The following is a 26,820-nucleotide window of genomic DNA, read 5'->3' as shown; positions in this document are numbered from 1 at the left end:
GAAATTATGTCTTATAATGCATTATCGCAAGTCCTGAGCAGTGTTGTGGTCAAAGGTGACTTGTCCAGCTATATAGATTGCAAGATAGAAGATTTAGGAACTCTACACCTCTATACTCAGCTGAAATCACTCTGTGATAAGAGCAGAAAGATTGAAACCAAATATGCTAGGGTTTTTGAAAAAGGGTTTCATAATGCAGCATATTTTCTTGAAGATTTTGAGGAAGAACACATAAGAATCATCTTGAGTCGAGTTCACGGAGAGGATATGTATTTGGAAAGGACCCATACAATAACCAAGGAGGCTATTATGGTTGTAACGAGATATTGCTCAATCGGTCAAATCCCTGTGGTAAGAAGAATTTCAAAGGATACTGTCTTCAAGTTAACCTTGACATATAGGTGATTTGACTAATAGATGTGTGGTGAAGTGACTAATATTTGTGTGGTTCACCTTGACATATGTGATAATGGGTGGCAATACGTGTTAATTTGGTCATGTTTTAGTGGGGAAATATACATATTAGTATATCTATGATATATGTTTGATGGGATAGATGGGTTTGGATGGACTTGCACATGATAGTATCATTTTGATGTGTACGTGTCCTAGTAGGATGGTTAATTTTGTATACATGGATACATATATTTTAATCAAAAGACTTAGTAATGAACATCAATGATTGTGTTAATGATCTCACATGTGCTAAATGTTATCAGTCCCACTTATTCTACAATTGTGTTTTAAATACACTTTGATATTTTTTATATATACCTAAATCAAATATTGACTAAAATGTGTACATTTAATATGTGATAAATGATTGAATTTAATATTTCTATATATTTTTTTTAAATTAAACAAAACTCATATAGTGGATGCTTTAACTGCACAATTCTATTGCACCTATAGGACCCCGCCCGTGGAAAAGCCCCTCTCCTCTAATTCCCCTTGCAAAAAGGTGGAAAAAAATGTGAAGGGGATTTTGAATAGGGCCAATCATTAATCGTTTAAATACGATTATTCAATAAGAACAATACAAGAGAGTTGTGTGCAGGGAGCCCTGGTTTCTTGGTGGATGGAAAATATGGAAAATATGGAGGGCAGCAGCAGTAGCAGTAGCTCATGCGCATCGGAAGAGGATTTGACAGTGGTAGTTAAATGGAGTGGCAGAGAATACAGAGTGCAGGTGAGCCGGGACGAGAGCGTCTCGGAGCTAAAGAGGCGCATATGCGAACTCACTACTGTCCTCCCCAAGCGCCAGAAGCTTCTTTCCCCTCACAAATTCACCGATGTCACTCTCCTCTCTTCCCTACCTATCAAATCCTCCCTTAAAATCACCATGATGGGGTCAGCACTTGCCTTCTCTTTTCGCACTTATTATTCTCTTTTCTGCCTCCACAACATATCAAATCCTAATGTAGTCAGAACATAGACGTTTTAAAATGATATTGCAGAATTTTAGCAAAATAGGATTTTCAATCTTTGATGGCAGCGATTGTTCCAAGTAATCAAATTATAATTTTATGAACATGAGGTTTTCACTGTCCATTGTACGGAGTGGGAAACTCTTCTGAGCATAACTATGTTATTTTTATTTGTATCAGCGTACAGATCAACCGCATTATCAAAATGATGAAGTAAAAATGAAAGATTCAAATAAAAGAAAACTTTGATACGAAGAAAACGTACACAGTTATATCCATAAGCGTTTCTTACATAAATTTAATTACTAACTATTTATTATTTCCAACTAGTTTAGTCTGTTTTTGGACGCACAATTTTTTTGGAATTTTGCCCTGGATGGGCACAGAGCCCCCATATCTTTGAGTATTAACTTGCTATTCTCCTGGGAGTGATGGGAAGTGCGGTCTCGCTGAACTATATTCTATGTCCAATGAGTTAACATTTTAAAAGAAGACGAGAGATAACGGTTTTTTTTTTAAAATCTGGAATACGGACAGTACATTGACATTTTGTAAATTCAAAGATGTTATGCATTGGCCAGACAACTACAGATTAGTTTTGTCGCTTTTGTGGCGGTATCAACTACAATGCTCCTGTGAATGATTTCCTCACCATTTGTATCTGCTGTATCCTTAGTCAAAAAGCATTATTGATACAGCTGAAAAAGGCCATCTCTTTGAATTTAACTGTCCTGACATACATCATAATCTGTGCCATTTCTCACTGAATTGTCGGTTTTTCCTAGACAGAATTTCAAAGTTGCCATGAAGCTCAACTTTTCTTGCTCTCTTTGATTTCAGTAGCTTCTTTTCTTCAAGAAAATAAAATATGACAGCTTAACTTCTTCTTAGAGGCAGATGAAATGTCTTTTGCAAGGATGCTTTTGCGGTAAAGATGATGGAGGAAATGTTTAGTGTGTAAAATGCAAATAATTCGATCAAGTTAATCTGGGCCCTAGAGAGGTTTGTTATTCAACACAGTTTAATGGTATTATCATTTGGGTATACTTTGAGAGAACAATAATTGTGATGTAGATTCTTATTTTCACTTTATAATTTAAGCCTTTATTTGACCAACAAGAATAGGTAGCAAGTGAACTTCCTCTTTTCCCAAATTCACTCCTTGCCATCTACCTACGTTGTTGAACATGGTTTGTATTTAGTAAGGGTCTGCATGGTGGACTCTGGTGATTATTTGTGAGGCATTGCCAAGTGAAATCATCCTTAGGGGTTTCTAATTCTGACAATGGCTTCCTCTCGTTTAGTGACTCTCATCATTTTGATCTTTTAGTTTTGAAGTTGATTATGTGACGAATCAGTTAACAAGATCATTACGCTTTATAATTCCACTATCGATTTGTTGGCATTATATAACTTACTGATTACCGTGCCCTTCTATGTTTATTTTCTAGAGGCTATTGCATGTTACATTTTCCTAATAGAGATTACAAACGGTAGTGTATAACAGTGTTTCAACTTTTCATATGGAGGCAAAGGAGCATCTTAGTTTAATGTTAGATGGCATCCTTCGATTGTGTTTTGTTTATGATTCATGTCACAAATCTGTTAACAAGATCATTACGATTTACAGTTCCATTGTTAGTTTGTTGGAGTTATATAACCTACTGGGTTCTGTGACTTTTTTATGTATATTTTCTAGAGGCTATTGCTCGACATATTTCCCTAATAGAGATTACTAAGGGTGGTGTATAACAATGTTTAAACTTTTTGTTTGGAAGCAAAGGAACATCCTAGTTTAATGGTAGATGACGTCCTTCAAATTTTGGGATTGTTTTTGTTTATAATTCATGTGACAAATCTGTTAATGAGATCATTACATTTTATAATTGCATTGATAATTTGATGGAGTTACATAACCTGCTGATTCCTGTGCCTTTTCATGTTTATTTTCTAGAGGTTATTGCTTGACATATTTCCCTAATAGAGATTACAAAGGATGGTGTATAACAGATTCTTTAAAATTTTTGTATGGAAGCAAAGAAGCATCTTAGTAGATTGCATCCTTCAACTTTGGGGATTACTTTTTGTTTATAATTCTTGTTACATATGAGCTTTTGTTTTTGAGGTTTTTTTAATCTCTAACAGCAAACTTGGTAACAGTGAAGACGAATATATCAATACAATATTAGAATCCACTTTCTTTTTGGCAGTGAAGTATGAGGTCTTTCTTTCTATATTGTTTTTTGGCTGGTTCCAAAAGAATTATATCATAGCAATGCATCTAACTAAGACAAAATGATTCAAGCTTTTCATGGAAACACTTGAATTTTACTATAACAAGAAAAGTCAACTATTGCTTGAAAACCTCGGTTCATCTAAAGCTAAGCTGAGAGGGGAGAGTCTCCCTGCAAAGTAGCTTTACACTTTGACTTCCATAGGAAGCTAATAGCAGTTGACCAAATTGTGCCTTTAAAACTTGCAGCCATCCGTGATCATCTCAATGCGTAGAGTGCCTAAATGCTATCTCCCTTTAGGTTGAGGAAGTGTAGGGAGCTAAATAAAGTATGAAAATTAGACAGGATAGAAATGTAGTGAGCGATAAACAAAATATTCTACTTATGTCAAAATCTATCCGAGTAGAGCTATGTTTGGTTGAGGCAGAACACAATTAACAAATTGAGGTGACTCAGAGCTAATCATTTATAACAACATACTTATCACATTTCTTGGGATTGGGTTCAGCCAAAGTCCTCTTGGAGTCTGTTTAAAGACCTTGACGAGACTTGAGCTACTTCTTTTGTTTAGAGATATATGAGGGGAGTAGAAAAGCTGATCCCAAGGATAGGGCCTTTCCATGGTGGTGAGCTGATTAGATAATTGAATTCAACTTGAAATTGTCAGCAAAAAAAATGGCAGGAGATCTTCAAAAGACATGCTTATCAATTTTAGTTCTACCAAATGGAATGTATAAAAAATAATCTATAGCATTAAATGGACAGGAGGACATCATCAAGAGACATGATCAATAATATTGTTTCTGCCAAAAAGGATGCTTAAACAATAATATACAGCATTGAATTTTTGAAGTCTTGTCTTAGACAACCCACTCTTGGTGGGGTTTTAACCACCCCAAAAATTTGTGTATGAAAGAGTATTGTAATTTCCAAATGGATTGGGATCTCCTTTGCTAGTAAACTTCATGTCCCTCATCCCTGTCCTCCTGTCAATCATGGGGTAAGACATGTGGTGTGTTTCACTGATTCGTTTTGGTCCTTTGTCACATAATTGTAGAAGGCCTTATCATTTCCTTATTTCCAATCTCTTGAGAAAGGTATTGACCCTTGGAGTTGCACAGTGAGAAGATAGACTTCTAGAAATTATTCTACCGAGATCTTGAGAAGCATGTTGGTCTACTTTTTTTATAACCTCCAATGAAAACAACTTTTGGCCAATTTTCTATCAACAAACAGAACAAAGAACCAACATGAGATTTTGAAAAGTGAAATTTTTAAATTGGTCTAAGAAGCTATTTCCTAAGCATTCCATGTCTCCTTAGAGTGCTATTGAAGAAACTTGGACGCTATATTTCAAACAGCTCATGCTCTTATAAATGGAGTTGAACCTGAAAGTTTTAACACCATAGCACAACCAATGATGTTTTTAAGCTAAAAGGGAAGTTTGAAAACCTAAATCTACTAATTTGTTATGGATTGGATGAAATTTTTTTTGACATGGGGAATCATTCTCTACTATCTTCACTACCACTTTTTAGAAGGGGCGATGCTTTAGCTCTTATACTGGGGAGTACCAAAAATTTATGATCACAGGCCTTAAGGAATCTGTTTCACTACACCTTGTTTGTCCCAAAGAAAGCTCACAAGCACCTTCTCCAGAATTTAACAGGCCGACAAAGAGGGAAACGGAAAAGAGGAAATATATGTGCCTTGATGCCATGTTTTTATCAACATTTGTAACTTTCTTGACAAGCTGGTTATTGAAAATAATCCAAGCTTGACCATTTTTATCAAGCTGAGTGGGACAGTGCCAAAAATGTAATATCACATGCCATAAAGGAATCTGTTTCACTCCACCTTGTTTGTCCCAAAGAAAGCTCACAAGCACCCTCTCCAGGATTTAAAAGGCTGTCAGAGAGGGAAACAGAAAAGAGGAATAATAGATGTGCCTCATTGCCATGACTTCATCAACATTTGTAACTTTCTTGGCAAGCTAGAGATCGAGAATAATCCAAGCTTGACTATTTTTATTAAGCTGAGTGGTGAAGTGTCCTCTTCAAAAGTTGCCTTACACCTACCTAGTCACAAGAATGTGATAGCAGATAGCTCAATCATTTTCCAAGGTTCACCCAAGAGAGAATCTCACAAGAGGAGGGAAATCAGAAGCAAGTTGAATTTGATGAATAATGATGAACAACGAATACCCTAACTGGTACTGAGAGGGGGGGGGGGGGGGGGAGGGAATCAGTACAGACAAAAACTTCTCAACAACTTATCAAGTTAAAACAATGATAACCAGTTGTCTTCATTACTGAACTTAACCATGGGTATACCGGTTAAACACAAAAATGCTTCAGACAACTAAACCAGTAAAACTAAATACTTCAAATATCATTCAACACTTGATAACTACTTCACCAAAACACATATGCATGTGTTGTATCAGTAATACTATAACCATTAGCTCTGCATGCATAATCACCTAAACCAAGAATATTCAATCATCACATGAAAAATGCACAACTCATGACACACAGATTTTTCACGTGGAAACCCAAATGGGAAAAACCACGGTGGGGATGAATACCCACAAGCTTGTTTTGAACTCTTTTGAAGCTCGCTCTGTTAGGAGCCTAGTCTGGTTAAAGACTTTACAATAAGGTTCTGTTAGGAACCGATCCTGTTAAAGATCACTCGGTAAAGGGATGACTATATACCCTGTTAAAGGTTACCTTGCTAGAGGATTTGAAGAACTCAATGAACTTGAGTCACCTGGTTAGAGGTTTTACAATAAGCCTGTTAAAGCTATCTGACAAAGGGATTTTCCTACTGTTGAAATGGTTAGAAGACAACAGGTAAAGCTCTGATCTGATAACAACACTACATGCTAAGGCAGATCCTTTTCAGTTCTTCTACTTTGCAATCACACTCTGCAGTTTTCACTCACTGGTCTGGCAAGTATCTCATCACTCGAATACACACACAACTTTTGCCAACAACTTACAATAACAAACATCATTGACCTTATAGACAACAATTAGGTCGGTAGCATAAACCTTAAAGCCTAAGTATTTTAGGTTTACAATTACAAGCGGTCCAATCCTGACCGTCCAAACACATTACATAGAATGAAACAATCTCAAACAGATCACAAGTCATTCTGCATTGTCCATTCTTCGCCGCACATAGAAATTAGTAACCCATCATGCTCTCTTCACATACCGCTAAGAAAAATGTTCATTCCCGAGGTAGACATTTAATGCAATTGATCTTCACATGCAAGATCCTCAAGGAAATCCTTCACGTGCACAAAACTGACGTGGCATCTCGATCTCTTCCTTATCTCTTAGCTAACTCATCACAAAATGTCACCTGTTGCATCGCACAAGCTAGATTGCCAAACCGGAAACCCTAAAGCTGAGACTACCAACTGGTAGTCACACTTAGTGAAACCCTGACACCGGTTCACTACATCTCTTCATACCGGTTCTCCAATTTGAACATCAATAACAACTTCTTCCAATCTTCATACCGGTTCACCTGTACTTATTGACATCAATGACAACATACATTATCATCATATCATCATATCATCATATGCCAACAGAATTCAGCCTAAAACCTTTTCCAATTTATTTTTCCCGCTGGATAATATTTTTAGACACATGGCTGATTGGCTGCATCTTTTCACAATAAGTTCAATAAAAGTCAGAAGTACCAATTCTAGATGACTTGTGAATCTTTATGAGCTTGTCACTATCCCAAAATCTTAAGTTGGAAAGCAAGAATCACATATAAGCAAGGTGCATATGGGTAGCCCTAGTGGATTAACTTGTGCAAATGTTTAAAATTTGAATGTAACCCATTAACACCTATTCTTATGGAAAATTGTGCAAAGAATCTCACCATGAACTTTTGAAAGAAAGTACTAAATCCCAACCATTCCAACAATTAAGTCTTATTGGTTCCCATCATAGCTTTATTGAAATCTATCTGAAGCCTTTTATATTAACTTTGATGCACGAGCTATAAAATTACATTACTTTTTACCACTTTATATAGGCTGGAAATTGTAATAAGAAATGAAAAATGACAATGTGAATTTGCTTTTCAACAAACCACCTAATTTAGCCCTGATCAAACAACTATTCAAAGGTCTAAATAAGCTAAAGTGTCCTATTATTTATCTAAAATTTGGTCATATACTTGTGAATATTGAAGGCCTTGATTTAATAAGTTTATCAAGAATGAATCCTCTCTTGATAAGCCTAGTTTGCTCTCTTATGAATATCTATGCTACAAACAACTTGTTCTCTTAGATGACATTTTTTCCAAAATCTTTTCAGACACTTTGAGAAACATGATAACCATTTCCCTTTTAACGCCTCTAGGTATGAGTTTGATGATTGCCATATTTGCCAATTCAAGACATTGGGAGACTGTTTGTAACTGGTGACTTTTCATCTCTTATGTGACTGCAGCAAGCTCTCCCATTTCTAGGACTCAAGGTAGATTCAATCTCGCAAAGCTTTAAATATTCAAGGAATTGCTTGCTTGACAAAGTCCATAGAAGTGATACACAAAGGATCCACGGATGCTTCTTTGATCTGTTAGAAGGGTCTATTTCCAAGTGGTGTCTTGCCTGCTTGAGCTTGAGGTGAACTTGTTGGTTGTTTCCTTTCCTAGATCTTTCAGCCCGTTCATCCCAAACTCCAAGAAACTTTGTTGTACGTTGATGGATGTTTCCCACCTAGTGAACCACCCTTCATCTTCAATCAAACTAGGCATTAGTCACTCCAAGCTCTAGCCACAACTGTTTGGAGACATTTAATTTGAAGGAAGATATATTACCTTGAACACCAGCCCCTAAAATCTTACAGATATAAACATGATAATGTTCTGATCCATATCTATTCTTAAGCACTGAAGTTTAGCATCTGAGAAAAACATGGAAGCAGATGAGCTAGCATAGAATCCGACAATCCTAGCTTGTATCCAACTGTCTTCTGCCTGATGGCTGGACCAAGTGTACCATCTAGCTGATCAAAGTTCTTTTGGCCCCAAGCCATGTCAAGGATCCTATAATTTGTTTGCTGTCATTCTAAGCTTGTCATGTATGCAGAATGGTAATGACTGATAGGACAATTGTATAATCACAACATCTAGAGGTTCTCTGGACATTTGAGGTCAAAATCTCATTTTCATGGGGAAACCTTGTGAAGCTGCTTTGAAGGATTGCAAACAAATTTTTAATGCTAACATCAATGGACTAATAATGTCCAAGTGGCTGCTAGCTGTCTGACATTGGACTTCAGAAGGCTTTATCAAGATCAGAGTTTGAGTCATCTACTCCATTGTGGTTAACCTTCAAAGGTGGTCCAGTTGAACTACAAGCTATATCTTCTGAACTGTTTGGAGCCCCAAGGTGTGAATGTGCAAGTGAGTGCTTCTTGTCTGACATGGACTTTTCAAGGCTTTATTAAGATCATAGTTTGAGTTATCTCCTGCGTTGTGGTTAACCTTCAATGATTGCCCATGACTTGAACAACCTGCCAGATCTCTTGAACTCTTTGGATCTCCCAACTGTGACTCGTGAGGTTGGGTTCCAAGTTACTTCCAATGTTATCAACATCAGGAGCAATGCCATATGAATTTTTATTGGGAAACTATTTCTTTTCCTCCACATAGTCAGAAGCATACTCTGGTTCTCAACCTATTTGTTCCTCTTTTTGCCTGTGTTTGTTTCCTAATCCTTGGATTCTTCCACAGCTTTTAAGCATTGTCATGGCTTTCCATTTCTCAAGACTAATTTTGAGAGTTTGGGCATGAGCTAATACATTCTTTCTTTGAAATGGTCATTCTTAAATCAGGTAAGCAGTAGAATGACAATCGAAACTGCAATTAGGGATGCCAATATACAATTTAAAAAAAATTGAGTGGTCCCATAATACCAAAGTTAAAACAGCAAGGATAGCTGTCTTGAGATATTCTCCTCTACATAGATTTTGGAATTTGGGCATAAAGATTGCATACCCCGATTACCACCACCAAGTTCTTGTCTAACAGTACACCAGTATAACCTCTACCCAACCCCCACAGAGTCTCTGCTATCCAGGCCAGAGGAGCCTAGTTATAGAGTACCACTCATAGGTGGTCCTTTTCTAAAGGCAGAATTTGAGAATAGTAATACACTTGTGGTTGCTCAGGAGCAAGTTTAATTTTTTCATTATTGGAGAATATCTGCATCAGATAACCTAGTTGAGATGAAGTGTTTGTGTTCAAAGCAGTATCCACTTACCAGTTGAGAGCACAGTATATGACAGAAAGTAATTCTGAGGGACAAGAGTGTCCATCCAGTCCACAAATCCACATACCACTGTAAGTATTATTGTCTTTTGAATTGGGATATCCTTACTAGTAAGCTGGTTGGCTATTGTGCTTAATGGGAACTATTTGAAACAGAAAACAACTTTTGCTGAGCTATGCTCCTCAATTTTTGTTCAGATGTCTTTTAAACTCCAATCGCTTGGAAAATGCAAATAGCCACCTTTTTGAGATCAGCACTGGCAAGAGGGTTTATGAGCAATAATGGTAAAATCCCTGGTTGAGAGCACATTAAATCTATCTCTGTCAGTTTCAGTGCTTTCAATAAGGGCTTTATCAGATGGAGGCATTATGGATTACAGTGTTTCAACTTGGATATCAATACTTCAGCTTAGGCATGATCAGAAAGAAACTCTGCTCCCCCTTGAAAGACCAAATCATGGAAGAAACAAAAAATCATAGAGATTGTCATGCCCCGTCCAAATAAGGTTAAAGATCAGGAGGCGCTAAATGTTTTATCACTCACAACCAAGGTAGAAAGGTTGTCCATTAAAGACAGAGCAACTGGTTTGAGAAGAATTTGTTACATAAGCAGCGATATATTTAAAAGGAACATGGTGACTGACTTCATACAAGATGAAGGAAATATTTGATTCATTAATGTGCAGCGGCTACAAATGAAACAGTAATGTTAAGCAATTAGTTAGCGAAGGAAGTAGCAATTTACATGTCATAATCAAAGAAAGCATTTAGAAAGGAAACTTAATCCTTTCAATTCACCATTAAACTGTTGAGTTTAACTAAACCAAATATTAAGCAATGTTGAATTAAAGCAGCACTTCACTTCAATAAAGTGATGCGATTAAAGAAGTGATTAGAAGAAATCCCATCAAGTGTGATTTGATAATGATTGATGTAATCATTTAAGGTTACGATGCTGTTCTAGGGACAGCGAGTCATATTGAGTATTGTTAATAATAAACAACTGTTCTAGGGACAGCGAGTCATATTGAGTATTGTTAATAATAAACAAAACAATTATCTGTTTAAGCAGCTATTAGAGACTGAAAAGACATGCCCTATTTGGAAAGAGATATCTAATCCCAAAGGCCATGTTCCTTATCTAAATATGAAGATATAAAAGATAGGACAATTCATCGAAGGAGCAGATCATATGATATTACTTGCAATCATTGTTGTAACAGCAGATTGGTATGCTGTATCTCACTTATGAACTAAATGCTTATTTATAGTAATGTTATATTTGAATTCTATTAGGAATAAGGGGCAGATATATGGCCTATAATATAAGCTGTTTCATTTATTCTTATATTTACATATAACAAAAATAATGCCAATAAGATTTATTTTTGTTAATAATAGGGAAATCAGATTTATATGACAATTATACTTAATTTCATTTATTTACATATACTTTCATAATACATGAGAGATTTGCATATTAATGATCTTATCCGTAATAATTCTCTATTGCCCCTTGTGAGGATAGGTTGGTTTTGTTAGGGAAAGGCGGTATTAATATCTCACAAAGTAGGTGAGCCCCACGAGGTGGTGTGGACAGGTGTTCCTGAAACCCTTGGGCCTATTTGTGGAGAATGGTTTTCTAGTGCCCTAACATAGTAATTCCCCATCCTCCGTTGGGGTTGATGATTAGGAAAGAAGTAAGGATTGGGAGCTTAAATATGGTAATTATCAATTGTATTATGAGTACTAATTGTTCTCTAGTTTTAATAATCTGATTTAAGGCATAATAATGTATAATGATGTATGTTTAATTATCGAGAAACAGACAGACTCCTAGTGGGGGACATTGCAGAGATGCTCTGGACAAGAAGAAGACTGAAAAACCCTTAAAACATTTAAATCTTAAAGAAGCCTTGTAAAACAACGACAACATCAAAGAAAATAGCAAAACTCTGCTCACGTGTTCTGTAACTATTTGTTGGTCAAGTCAGAAACCAGGCATGATCAGAAAGAAACTCTGTTCACCCTTGAAAGACCAAACCATGGAAGAACTAGAAAATCATAGAGATACTGTGGGCAAGAAAAAAAACTGAAAAACTTATAAAGAATTTCAATCTTAGAAAATCCTTGTAAAACAGTGGCGACATCAAAGTAGAAAGCAAAATTCTGTTGACAGCTCAACAGAAAGTAAAAAGAACTGGGAAATCCAAACCTCATTTGCTTCTAACAAGGTTTTTAAAGTAGATGGTTCTTGAGAAACAAGAAAAGCCCTTGTATACCTGCAAATAATTCTTCAACACACAAATTAACAGAAACCCAACCCTGAACATGGATTGAAAAACCCTCAAAACTGCAGAAATTACCCATGGCACACACAAAAAGGTTCAAGAAAAATATGAAAATTGTCCCAGTCTTGAATGATGAAAAGGAAGCTAAATATGAAATACTTGTGGCAATTTCTGATAATGTAGAGGTTCAAGTGCCCCAGACGTCTAGTTTCACAAAAATCTTCCATTTCTGTCATGGTTAACATTCTTATTCTTGTTTCTAAGCAACTCTTTTCACTCCAATATATTCAATGAAGATTTTTTATTATGCATGATTGAGTATTCTCTTTCTGCAGTAATCTGGTACCTCAAGAAGCAGGGCTATTAGGCAGTCAAATAAATTATTACAGTTTAGAGATGTTTTGCCATATCTGTGACAAGGTTCATGCTTGGTTCCTATTAGCAGCAAAAGAAAATGAATGGATTCAGAGCATGGCCAGGGGCAAAACTTCTTTATCTTCTATTTAAAGATATTACATATAATAATCTTGTTTGGCATCTCCCAGTATGTTACAATCCATGTAAATAAATATAAATCCCCAGACTGTATACTTTTTTGTCAAATCTACAAAGAGCGAAATTGTAGCGAATTGTTTTACATGGACATAATCACTTAATTTAAATGCATCCGCTTTTCTAGTTCACATGTATTCTGAAACATGAATGTGACGTAATTGTCGTAAAATTGATTCCCAGCACTGTGGAGGATGAAATTATTGTGGATCCAGTGGACAGCCCAGAGATAATTGATGACTTTGAGTTGGGACAAGATGATGCTGCTGAAATAAAGGACAAAGAAGTAAACAAGCAGAAATTGAGACGCCGCATAGAGCAATACAAGGTGTGAAATTTTCCTTTTATGTCTAAGCACAAATGAGCTTGAAGCAAGTGGTTTCCAATTCAATTCCTGCTATGAGATTTTCCAAAGTTTTTGCTAGCGAATTTTTGTTTTCTGATATTTTTTAGAAAAACCATTGGTTTTCAGTTTAGGAAATGCCCTTGAAGATTAGTTTTATGAATATGATTAGTGGATCTGCATGAAAATACATTAGATGAATTATTTTTTGATAATGTAAAAAAATCATATAACTATTAAAACTTGCCTGCTATTATATTTGGTAGTTGGAACTAAATTTTTAATCATATGTGCTACCTTAATGCATCTTTCCCTTTCAATCTCTGCTGTGTTCAATGCTAAGTGTTGATTTTATGAACATGTTCTATGAATCTTTACATATAGAAAAATTGAGGAAGTTCTTTTTAGGTACACGATTAATTTGTTTTTTTAATCAGAAATTGCATCTTTTCCTCTATGCTACGAGGATCTAGGCTACTATACAAGATGATGAACCTTATAATAATGACACTACTGATATTCAATATGGTTTCAAAATATTCAATTTGTAGCTACTTATTGTTCTTTACTTCCCAAGTATTTAAGCAATAAAGTGCTTTATATCTGTATATGTGGACACATGTTTGTCAAGACTCAAAAGCACGAATTCTCCCATTGTATATCAGTGCAGTTCCTCATAAAATTAATTTGTCAGATAACTTTCTTATGGAGCTTCTTCAGTTTAATCAGTGAGCTCTTTTTATTATATGCCCATAAACACAGTTGGAGAAATTGATATATATTTGTAAAGAAAATAGTAATATTCTCTAATACTACACCAGCTATATTAAAGTTTTATCATGCTACTGCATGAGTTTTGTAGTATCTAGAGCAACGAAATGACAATTTGCGAGGTAATTACCTTTTTCTTAATTAACGCTAGTTAATACCACATATGGTTTTTCTGTCTTGTTGAATGTGAAATTTAGAAACAGTGTATACTCCTGAAGATGACCTTACTAACATTTTGCTTTGTAAAGATTTGTGGAGGCATTAACCTCACAAATAGGGATTTGGCCAGGCTGAGTTAAGGATTTTTTGAGGGTTTTATTGTGGGTCATTTTTATTGTCTTAGTGTCTTAGTTACCTTCCCGTGGATGCCCTCCATTTTGCCTAACACTTTTCCCCATGATTTCCTCCATTTTGACCTTTTGATCCTCCAAAGCTCTTTTTGCCTTCATGGCCTTCCCATTTTCCTCCTCTAGTCCTTTCCCTATCTAGTAGACATTACTAGATCGACTGATGATGTTCCCCTTTTCTCCTTTCTGAGCCAACATTCTTGTTTGGCCAGTGAAATATAAATTCAATTTATATGTCATCAACTAGGTAGAAATTCAAATTCAATTTACATGTATTATTTCAACCTATACATCGGTCGGGGGACCTGGCTTGATTGGCTGAAGGTATCTTGTTGTAGGCAACTGGTCACAAGGTCCTATTTCCTGGTCTGTGTGGTATTGGAGGGTGTATTTCACCAGTGCTGCCAATCATGTTAAAAGTTTGCTCGGCGCACTGCAGGTTATTGGGGGACTATGTTGATTCATGCAATATAAAAATAATTCAAGTTGTACATCATTGTTATGCTAGGAATGCCCTCTATTTTGGAAGTTGAATTTGAGCATTTGGATTCCTATTTATAGGTTCCTTAGTTCATATTTATTCTATTTGTGCCTACATCTACCCTTAGCGAATTCTTGGAAGACTAGTGGAAGGAATACATTACCAAGGAAGACAAGTTGCATGTAAGGGCCAAGAACATTCAAAGATATTTAATTCACCCTAATGTATGCTAAGTCTCTAAAGTTTGTAACTATGGTCTTGTAGTGATTTTTTCACTATAGCATGTTAGAATTGCTATTTGTAGCGACCTTTAAATTAAATGTAATATTTTCCTTTCCCCATAAGTGGATTGCGGGGCGAGGAATTTAATAAGTAGGTTCATTTATTATGTTTGCATGTTGTTTAATTAAATCTCATCTATCAAATTGCCATGTTGGATCGATGGTTAAGGTTGCCTTTGTCCTTTTGACAATCTATAAGTATAGGGTTTTCCCTCTTTATAAGGGATCTTTGGGATTGTTAATCAATATATTGTCTTTGTTTTTGTTGCTTAACAACTCACCTTGGAGTGTTTCCTTTGTCGCGCTGTTTTGTTTGTAATGGCTGTCTACTTATGACACTCGAGTGAAAGTTGGTTGAAGAATCTTTGGCCATAGTCATTATGTTTAGGAGAAATAGATGGTTGAATGCTATAGAGAAGATCCAATTGATTAATTGTTTTGGCAGATCATCTCCTTTTATTTTTGTTTCTTTGCAACCCTTTGCCTCATCTTATCCCATTTCCTTGCAATTTCTAGGTTAGATAGGAATTGTTTTTCATTGGAGGTTGCTTGCACGTGTGAGTTGTGTGCGCAACCTTCCAATATTGTTGCCCTCGAATTGGCACATCCAACCCTAGTTGGATATGTCATTTTGGAGCATCAATAGGTCTACTAGGGTATCTTCAATATTGCTCGATTTCACCTACAACCATCTTTTCACAAGTATGTAAGCCCAGGGGGAGGTTAATGGATCTAAAAGTCGACCGCAAGTAATTATCTCTCTCCCATTTATGCAAATTTAATTTCTCATTATATACTTGTCACTTTAATGTTGCATCCTATTATTTAGTTTATTACCATGCCCTACATTTAGTCCTTGCTTGACTTGTCTATAATGCCTAAAATTTGAATTGCAAAATGGATTATTCAAATCTAAGCAAAACCTCTAGATAGAGCTCAACAAAAGAGAATTCAACAAAGCATAACATCAAACAGCCAACTCGAATGTTACCGTAATTTTCATTTTTGAATGATTTGCTCCAATTACAATTGGTATGTGGATTCTCCTTTGCTTGAAAACAACCAGTTTGACAACATGTACTTAACTCAAGTGATGATGGATTCTTGAAATAGATAAGAGAGCTTGCATTTATTGAATTTTGGAAGGAGTAATGGATGGTCAAGATCTAAAGATGAGAGCAAGGGTGGAGAATGGTTGAGAGGATTTCCCTAGGATCTAGGAGGGAATGGAAGGTTGCTATGGAGGCATTTAGAATGTGCATGGCTAGGATGAACTAACTAAATTTAGTAAGTGGTTGTGACTATGAGGGAAATAAGGGGACATGCACATCTAGTGAGGCTATATTCTTGGGTTTGGTGGAGAGAATAATGGAGCTATAAGGACAAGTGTTTTTAGGTGCTCTTGATTCTTAGAATGTGTTGAGGGAATATAGGCATAATTAAATAAAATTATTATCTAATTATTTTAGCCATGCATAAGTGGAATTGAAGTTTGTTTATTTATATGTTGTGAGGAGATGTAAAAGGTGATTACTAAAATAATAGGATTATTTAATTGTGGAAGATCTTAGGTGAAAGGGACATGTCCTAGGTGATGGAATCGGTCGATTTAGACTAGGTGTTAGATTAAGCCCAGGGAAATATTTAGCTTTCTACATTTTTGCCCCTCTTTGACACAATGCAACTAAGTGGCATTGTGCCAAAGAAGAATACAAAGTAGAGTGGAGTGAAGCTTCGATAGCAAGTTGCCCAAGTTCCTTATTGATGACAACGGAAGTGATGCACCCCCAGGAGTGTTGTTGTGCAAAATGGAGTCTAGGAGGTCTCGTGAAAATACAGGGGATGATAAAAGATGTACCATGATGTATAAAACATAACTTGAGATAGATCACGTGGGATGATGTATATGCCATGAGGATAGACTAGATGATGGATTGGGATTGGGCATATTGATTGATGCCACTAGGATGACTAGATGATGAGATTCTAGATTACATGGACATGCATATTAGATGATGAAATCTTGTAAGGATGTAATGGAACAATGTGACACATGATTGAGATTATGGTTGGATGAAGATGAAGGATAAAAATGGATGATGGAAATATTTTATCATAGTAACTTCATGTGCAAGGAGCAATCTTTATTTTGTTGCAGCACTTGATGTTTTTCACCATGATATAAGGGACCATGATGATGATGTGCCATGCGCATATGGACTAACACACAAATAAAGAAGCAACAAATAGCATAATGATCCAAAATTCATAGTTCTATTAGCATGCCATCATATCAAGGATGAGCCCAACCATGATAGTGTGATGTATGTGTTACCCCAATTTTTTGAACTTTCGATAATCTTTGTTAAAAGTGGATTCCCAGTATTTAATGGGCCCTTTGCCAGATTTTCAAAACCTTATCGGCTAAGTCGTGAATTTTCAAACCTAAGTGTCATGGTTTTAAAGTTCTAAAAATTGCCGATTCCCCAATCTCTCTCTAAGTTGAAGTGTTGTCATCGGTCATGTATGGTGTCAAGGCCTATGTGATCAGGCAGTCGGGACATTTCCGAATTCTTGTACTTAGTTGTTTGTGTTGGTTCTCGAGTTTGCGAAATTGCCAATTAGTTGATTACTCTCCAAAGCCCACTTCTTTATGTCAGCTATTTTGAGTTAGTCCTTAATTTTGTAGATCCTTCGACTACATTCAGTATGTCTTGTCATTGGCCACCCAAGTTGGTGTTGTCTAGGTTGGTAATTCTTTGAACTTTTGAATACGCAAGAAAGGAGTGCAAAAGTTCAGAAATCTTTCAACCGTTGAACTGCATGGAGTTTTTTGCTTTTCGAGACACAATTTGCTCAAAGATTTGGGAAGTACAACTCCTTAATGACCAATTGGGTGGCCAAAGTGTGTAGAGTTACTAACGCGATTTTTAAAGGTGAATAATATTATTCTTGGCTGCCAAAATTTAATGAGCTGATGGCCCCGTCGAGACACAATTTGCTCAAAGATTTGGGAAATACAACTCCTTAATGACCAATTGGGTGGCCAAAGTGTGTAGAGTTACTAACGCGATTTTTAAAGGTGAATAATATTATTCTTTGCTGCCAAAATTTAATGAGCTGATGGCCCCGTCCATAAATGAAAGGTGGCAATATTCTCAAACTCATTCCTTCTTTAGGAATTAGCTAGAAAAACGGTAAACTGACAAACTGGCAACTCTGTTGGAGGAGTAGGAATTCGAGAATCCCAATAATGTCTATTTCAGAATTTCTTGAACGAGTGCTTGATATGGGTTATTTACTCATCTTGAGACAGTATGGTTCTTCCTCATGAAGATTAGCTTCTCATGGTTCAACTTGATTTGAATTGGATTCAAAGAGAGCAGGAAGACATAGTTGCCTAGTTGAACACAGTTGCATGGAGGGAAAAGACTAGTTATGCTGAGTATAGAAGGATAAATTTCATTTTGGAGCAAGAAAAGGGATGGGCCAAAGTTCACAATCTTCTTCTACAAAGAGAAATTGTTGCAGCTAGAAATTCTGCACCTGGGGCGCAAATTAATTCAGTACATAGCAGAGGTCTGCTGCCAAGAGAGTACACAAATAGTTATTGACAAAAGTCGACGTGAGGCAAAATGGTTCTCCCAAGAGAAGGTGTTGCTCTTGTAATTCAGCCTGATCTAGAATTGGTTGAGGACCCACAAGAATATATGAGAGTTATTTTAGTGTTGGAAGAAGAAGAAAATGTGGAAATGCAGGATGTCTAGCTTCAGCTGATGATTGTAGTGGCAAGAAAAACTGTACCCTAATTTGGTTAATAGCTTTTTGTTTCGTAGACCTATGGCCATAACTAGTGATGTAGATTTAGGCTCTAGTAAGCCATTTTTGTTTTATTTTGAGTAATTTTTCAGTTTCTCTCTGGGAACGATTGTTTTCAAAGACCGTTATTTTAAAAGAGGGTTACTAATTGCTGTCTATATATATGTTAGATAGAAGAAAAAGAAGTGGGAATCTTTCTTTGCTAGTTTTTTAATACTTAACCGTTTTCGAATAGATATTTGTAAGAGAAATCTGAATCCGGTTTCATGGATCATAAACTTTGAGTCATTGTTGATGAATTGTTTTGTTCTTCTTATGTTGAATACTCTGCTATTTGGATTACCTTTTCTTGTTATCAGTTGAATGGATCTTGAACTTTATATATGCAGATTGTGAATGTTTAGCGTTGGATAAATGTAACGGTGATGTTTCAGTTGTTATAAATCTTAGTATTTTGGGGTAGAATCTTTGTATTCTATTCAATTATAATTTTGTCATGGCTTTTCACCTTTAAAACTTTCTGGTTAAAAGCTCCGCCTTAATTGCTTTCTAGTTAAAAGCATAGCCCTGAAAAACCATAAATTATATCATAAGAGGGAGCTGTACCTCTAAAATTCAGAGGAAGATCATCAATACCATGGTGATCTCTCCAACTGTTTGTTAGCAATTTGTCTTCATATTTGGGGCAAAGAGAGTCTATTTGTTTGCATTCTTAAAAATACAAATCTGTTAACCAGTAGCATGGAACACGAAAAACTATAAGAAACAAACAAAGATGCAAAGACAAAGACATATGAAAGCAAAGAAGCTACAAATAGCATAGTGAACCAAGAGACACGTTGTTGTAGGCATTCCATCATGTGAATGATGAAGGTGACCGCGATAATGTGATATATGGAACATTAGGACTAGATGCAACAAAAAGACAAAGAGAAATGAAAACAAAAAGTGACACTAATGGACACAAACATAAACAAAAGCAAGAAATCAAACAATCAAAAGCATGTAGAAAACACAAAGGTGGTATCTAATGAAACATTGAAGCCATGGGTGAATTGGATGACAAGAGGGTGGAATGATAGGGGGATGTGGGGAACATATTCCAAACAAGGATTGGATCATTGAGAAAGGTGATGATAGATGGTGTAAAAGGTCATGCTCCAATGGGTATATATGTGATAACCATTTCATAGGAAACATCAGCAAGGGGATGCCTCCATTTTTGTGCAAAAAAGGGAAAAGGGTAGGAATTAAATGGAATGAATAGATGAAGGGGAGTGGATGGAGAGATGGGGGAAGGTGGAGGGGTGATGGTGAAGGAATGTGTTGTTTGTTTGAGCTTTTTGATGGAGGATGGCGTGAATAAGTAATGTATGTGTGGAGGGAATAGTGGAAAGGGATGGAATGGAAGATAGGTAAGGGACTTGAGCTAACAATCCAAGGTGGGGGAAATAGAGATGAATAGAATATGATGGTGTGAATAATATGGAGAGACACATGCTCATAAACTAGGGTGGTTGCCTACTACACATCACACCTGTTTGCTAGGTTTTCATCATGGTACTTGCCCAAGTCGTCACAAAGAGTGGTTTCTTTTTAATTTTTTAATTTTTGCTTTTTTCTATATTTTTGATATTTGAAAGACTTGTGCTAGATGGATTAAGCATAGAAGCACTTGAGATGGATAATGTTCATAGGCTCATCTAGCTCAAGACCTTTAGGAGTGGATAGTTTGCATACTTCGGATCAAACTTGACACTTAGAGACCCAACCAATTTGGCTCAAATTTCCCCTTCTTTTCTTTGTCTTGGGTGGTGTTCTTATTCAAACCAAAGCAAAACCTCTAGATAGAGCTCACAAAAGAGATAAAAACAACTCAATAACATCAAAATCAAACTAAGAAGTTACACATGACTCCATTGTGATTTGATTTGCTCCAATGACTATTGATTTGTGGATGCTACTTTGTTTGTGTCATGGTAATATCATGTGCAAGGAGCAACCTTTTATTTTTTGTAGCACTTAGGATAATGCATCATGTATAAGGGATCATGATGACGATGCACTATCTGTGTATGGACCGACACACAAAAAAAGAAACTACAAATATTATAGTGATGCATGCCATGATAATAAAGGATGAGGGCGACTATGACAGTGTGGTGGATGGAACACTAGGACTATAGGAAGCAAACAAACACAAAACCATACAAACAAGCAATCAAAAACATGCATAAAACACAAACCTGTATCTAATGACATGTTGAAGCCAAAGGTGTATGGGAATATGGGATGGGGGATGGATTGATTGGTGAGGATCAAATGATTAATGATGAGGATTGGATTCTTTTTCCCTTGGTGAACCTATAAGTTGTAGATTGTTTTGATGATGATGATAGCATTGTTGATGTGGAAAGGACACATCTCGAAGGATTGGGAAGGACATATCTCAATGATGATTGATTTTATATAAAACACATCTTGAAGCAAGATAAAGAACAAAGCTTATGGGTGTTTTTGGGATGGATGCACGATTCTAAGTGGGGTATGTTGGGATTTAAGGCCTTAAACATGGATAAAGTTATTTGGAGATCATGCTTGTAGATTGAGAATATGTTTGGATAAGTGTTTTCTTTTGTTTGTCGCATTGATGGTGAAACCAATGGCAAGGGATAATCCAAGCCTAGAGACAAGGATAGGGTGGTTTACATGGGATGGTTGATGGGTTGGATGGAATGGAGAAGATATGGATTTATGAAGGGATTTAAGGGGATATGTCCAAGGATTGCATCATGTAGGGTTAATATGTTTTGATCTATGATAAGGGGCTTGGGTAGTGGTATGTAGGCATTTAAGTGATGGTAGATGGTGTTGTGGCCAAAAGATGACTATGCCAAGAGTTTGCCAAAGTATGCATTAACTGTTTTCTTCTGATTATGAAGGTCAAGGTGGGTAATGAAGATAGATGAAGCATGACTAGATGGATATGTTGGATGGGAGGATGAGATGGCATGATAGGATGGATAGGTATGATGGAAGACAGCTTGCCGCCAATAAGGTTCACAAAGCTAGTTGATCTACACATGACGCCCATGAATGGGTTTTCATCATGGTACTTTCACAAGGTACCACAAGAAGTGGTTTTCACCCTTGGACAAATTATTTCTCTTTATTGTTTTTTTTTCTATTTTTTTGGGAATTTTTCTAATTTTGTACATTTTTGGTGATGTTTTGGACTTTTTGAGCTATTTTGGATTTCAGTCACTTGAGGTATCACGTGCATGCACATTTGATGTAGCTGATCTAGATGCTTTGGTCATGATATGGCAATAGTATCTTGCCTTACAAAGTTGTTTTGTTTGAATCTTTACACTAGTATACAAATAAGAGCTATGATTATGCTCTTTGATAGTTGGGTTGGCCTTGTCCAAATATAAACATCTTGATAGAGTGCCATCATAGCTCTTGTGATAAAGTGCTGTAAGGATGTGATTGATTCTAGGTTTAAGGTTGGATTTAGGATGAAGGGGTATGGATTTAGATGTTGGAGGTGAGGATTGGGATTTGGATTGGTTACTTGATAATTAGGACTTCAGAGGTGGGTGTGTGGATTGATAGATTTCGGATTTACGGGTTGAAGATTTCAATTGAAATGGAGGACATTGTGATTGGATGGTAAAATTGGATTTGGGATTAGGCTTAGGATTGGGACCAACAATATTTTTGGATTGTGAAGTTTTGTATAATAATTGTGAAGCTGGTGTACATCATTGTATGTAATTTGATTAATGGATTGCTTTTGATGATCTTCTTTGATTGATTCATCAATGTACTTTGCTTTAGGATCCATATTGCTTTTTCTTCTTGATTTCTTGGTGCATATTGTTTTTTAGATTCATGGAGAGTTTGCATTTGTTTATTCTTTGGTAGTTGATTGTGATCTTTTGCTTCATGGAAATGCTTCACTTTGTAAGATAGATGACACTATTGGTCCCAATCAAGGGATTTAGGATGTGGGCGTAGTTTGTTAGTATCGATGGGGAGATTAGGGCAAAGATGGGTGGAAGGAGGATTCTTAGAAAAGCTATGAATGGCCTCTATTTTGATACTTTCATTGGATGAGATGGCCCCAACTCCATTGACTTGTCACCATTAGAATGATTGTTTGGGATGTGTAGCCAAGACCTTGATATCCACTATTTTCATATACAAAACATAAATAAACAAACAAGTATGCAAGTCTCTGTTCAAACCAAAGCAAAACTTGTAGAATCTAGATAGAGCTCAACAAAAGAGAATTTAACAAAGCTTAACATCAAACAATCAACTTAAATGTTGCCATAATCTTCATTGTTGAATGATTTGCTCCAATGACAATTGGTATGTGGATGCTTCTTTGCTTGAAGACTACTAGCTCGACAGCATGCACTTAGCTCAAGTAATGATGGATTCATGAAATGAATAAGAGAGCCTAAATTTATAGAATTTTGGAAGGAGGAATGGACAGTCAAGATCTAAAGAAGAAATCAAGGGTGGAGAATGGTTGATAGGAATTCCTTAGGATCTAGGAGAGAATAGAGGGTTGAGATGAATGTGTTAGAATGTACATGGCTAGGATGAATCTTACTAAATTTTGTAAGTGGTTGTGACCATGAGGGAAATAAGGGACATGTGCATCTAGTGGGGCTATATTCTTGGGTTTCGTGGAGAAAAGAATGGAACCATAAGGACAAGTGTTCTTAGGTGCTATTTATTCTTGGAATGTGTTGAGGGAATAATAGGCATAATTAAATAATATTATTATTTAATTATTCTAGCCATGTGTGAAGTGGAAAATAGGTGGAAAAGACAATTATTTATCTATCTAATTAAGTGTGGAAGACCTTAGTTGATAGGGACATGTTTTAGGCAATGGAACTGGTTGATTAAGACTAGGTGTTGGATTAGGCCTTGGGATTTTTTTAGGTGTCTACACTATCCTTTACCTGATTGCCGTACATTTAACACTTGGCTTAGCTATCCTTTACTTAGTTGTTCTCTTACCTTGTTAATTGATATATTGTCATTCTATATAAATTTGTTGTTATTGTGTATCCACTAAGAGAGGACTTTTATTTTTACCCTATTAAGATGTTAATATTGTTAGATACTTTCATCGTAGTGTTTACATTAATTGGTGAATTTGACATGAGTTTACCCTCCCCATGGTTGGGTCATTTTTGAAAATTTTCATTTAGGTCAAAATTCTCTTAGCTTTCGAAGACATTCTTACTGAATTACTCTCTCCGAAATCCCTGAAGTGTATTTTCCCTTCTCACAATGGACTACATCCAAGTTATAATATCCAAAAACAACCATGGAAAAAACTCAGTTAATGCAACCAATAAATTTTCAATGAATTCAAATACATCACAGAAAGGTTGATTGGTAAATTAGTGGGGATATTTTTATCATGTAATCACCAATATACAGAATATGTGACTTCAATTATGACAATAAACTTTTAACTGAAATTTACATTATGAACTGCAAATGTAGCATGAAATCATAAATCATAGATAAAACCATTAAAAGGAGATAGAGAGTTAATATGGAGAAACCCCTTGTGGATAAAAAATCCACCAAAAATGTGAGAAACCAAACTTAGTACTCCAAAAATTGGTTTGTTACAGTTGATCACAGTTCATAGACATACTCAAGAGCTTGGAAACACTCATTCAAGATCAAATACAACACTTCTCTACAATTCTTCAGTCCTTCGCTACAAGGCAGTTATCAACTTGAGCTTAAAACACTCACAAATGCTCCCAAATACAACAGATACAAGCCTCAAATAGCTTCCGCCATGCTTAATGTTGAAAAGGCTGGTTCATCTATATCAAAAATTGAACCACAATGCTCTCACAAAAAACACCAAAACATATTAATTTTTTAAATATTCATTTAGGGTCTTCTACAGACTACAATGTATTATGTAAGTTCTTATAAAAGCATTGCATTCCCATGCAATTTCCTCAAACTATCTTAAGGTGACTTTATTACAAAATGTAAATCTTAATTTCCAATGCGCCTCTTAAGGTTTATATTTCCAAAAACTACATGACTGATTGCAGCAGTTTATTTAGAACTCTGCAGAAGCACCTCCACCAGATTTATTCACTAATCTAGAACACTGCAAACTGCTTGTGTCTAGGAAAATGTACTAATTGGCCCGGGCACCAAATCTTCGTCGAGAACACCCCAAACTACTTGTGTCTAGGCAAATGTCTCAGCTGGCCATATGATTTCCGCAGAGCACAACAAAAACCAAAATGCACTGACTAATCATAACCACATATTCCTCAAAAGATTCTCTTCGAAAAGGTTTTTGACTCAGGTCGAATCCCATCAAGCTGCTTTGTAACCCTCATAAAGGTGTAGTTTTCAGCTGAATTCTTGAGTTCTTTGATTACCAAACTTCCGAATGATAGATCTTTTGAATTATTGAACAACAATCCATGTCAAGCTACATCCATAATACACCATCAAGTTGTCTAATGACCCTTTAAGGGTATAATTCCCAAGATCCATAAAGTCCCAAACTATCAAGGTAACTATCGATATTAAGTTTTATCTATGCTTGATCCCCTCATGTCTTAAAAAAATGGACTTTTTAATATACAAATTCTTTAACACTGTTAGCATCCAGAGCAAAGAGCACAAAAAACAAAAACCGATTCTTCTCATAAAAAGCACCATCTTTGAAGCATTTTAAAAAATAGACTTATTAATATATGAATTCTTCAATATTGGCAGCATCCAGAGCAAATAACACAAAAACCAAAACCAATTCTTCTCATAAAAAGTACCATCTTTGAGTCAAAAGCTAGCTTGAGATGATGAGATTCCTCCAACCTCTAATGTCCTCTAGCCTCCTCTTTGACCTGTTAGTCCTTAACCACTCAAGGTAGCACTACAATCTTTGAAATCCCAATCAACACAAACAGGATTTATAGGCATATTTGTAAAGCTCACAATACAACAAGATGTTCTGTTCAACTGAATATGTATCTATGCAATAAAATTGTCTCCAACCAAAAAATTTACATTACAAATCAGGGAAAGTTGGAAATTGGATGAACCATTAACCATACTTTTCTACTAGTGCCATAGCTTCCTTTGATAATCTCTTATTTGTTCCCCCTTGTTGTAAACGAGTGAGATACATTGATAATGCATCGTTTACTCTTCTATAATGTTCCTTCTCATGTAGTTGCAGGTGGGGATAGCAATCATATACCTTGAGCTGACCTCTCTTAATTCCTACTTCACCTTTACATATCAACCCCTTGTATCTTATGTTTCTGGCCAACATGTATATCGCATAAGAACCCATGTAGAATGTTCTTGTCCTTTCTAAGTTTCTCAAGCACATCTAGGTTGTTGCTAATCAGCTTAGCCCAATTTATCATCTTCAAACCTAGAGAAATCTCTTCTACATAGTAGAACATCCACGTTTCAAACATTGCTCCTTGTGGACTCCCCATGATTCTATTTAGCATGAACACCATATCACTGTACCTGTCCTTGAAATCTGTGCACGAGTTTCTTCGGTATCTTAGATTGTGGTCTCTTCGGTCCACTCATCCAATCTGTAGTGACATACATCTTCCAGGCGCCTTCTCAAATAATGCCATTTATTCTTGCCTTGTTCTATTCAACATCTCATAATAATGACAAATACCAAATGTCTCTCTAATTGCTTCTTCTGAAAGGAATGCAAGAACTACTCCATTAGGTGCTGCTATCGTCCTGGTTTGGGGATCATAATGCCTTGTCCATGCAACCGTCAACTAATTGCATTGAACTGCTGGCGGGAAATTGGCGGCTTGGTAGATTCTATTCTTAACCACGTTGCTTGCCAATATAGATGGCATTTGATCTTGAGTGCCGAACATTCTTCTCTTGAGCTTGACTAGATCCAATTGT

General features: G+C 36.1%; 1 protein-coding gene across 1 annotated transcript in view; it reads left to right on the top strand.

Moving 5' to 3' along the window:
* Nucleotides 1-963: 963 nt before the first annotated feature.
* The window catches only part of LOC131062595 (ubiquitin-like domain-containing CTD phosphatase), a 51,483-nt gene continuing 25,626 nt past the window's right edge, over nucleotides 964-26,820 (top strand). Inside the window, exons 1-2 of the mRNA XM_057996282.2 lie at nucleotides 964-1,350; nucleotides 12,994-13,138. Of these exons, the coding sequence (XP_057852265.1) occupies nucleotides 1,079-1,350; nucleotides 12,994-13,138 (417 nt within the window). The 5' untranslated portion in view covers nucleotides 964-1,078. The remainder of the gene's footprint in view (nucleotides 1,351-12,993; nucleotides 13,139-26,820) is intronic.

Source organism: Cryptomeria japonica, chromosome 6 (genome assembly GCF_030272615.1).
Source record: "Cryptomeria japonica chromosome 6, Sugi_1.0, whole genome shotgun sequence".
NCBI lineage: Eukaryota > Viridiplantae > Streptophyta > Pinopsida > Cupressales > Cupressaceae > Cryptomeria > Cryptomeria japonica.
Note: the sequence above shows the minus strand (reverse complement) of the source record. Positions and strands in the feature narration are given on the sequence as shown.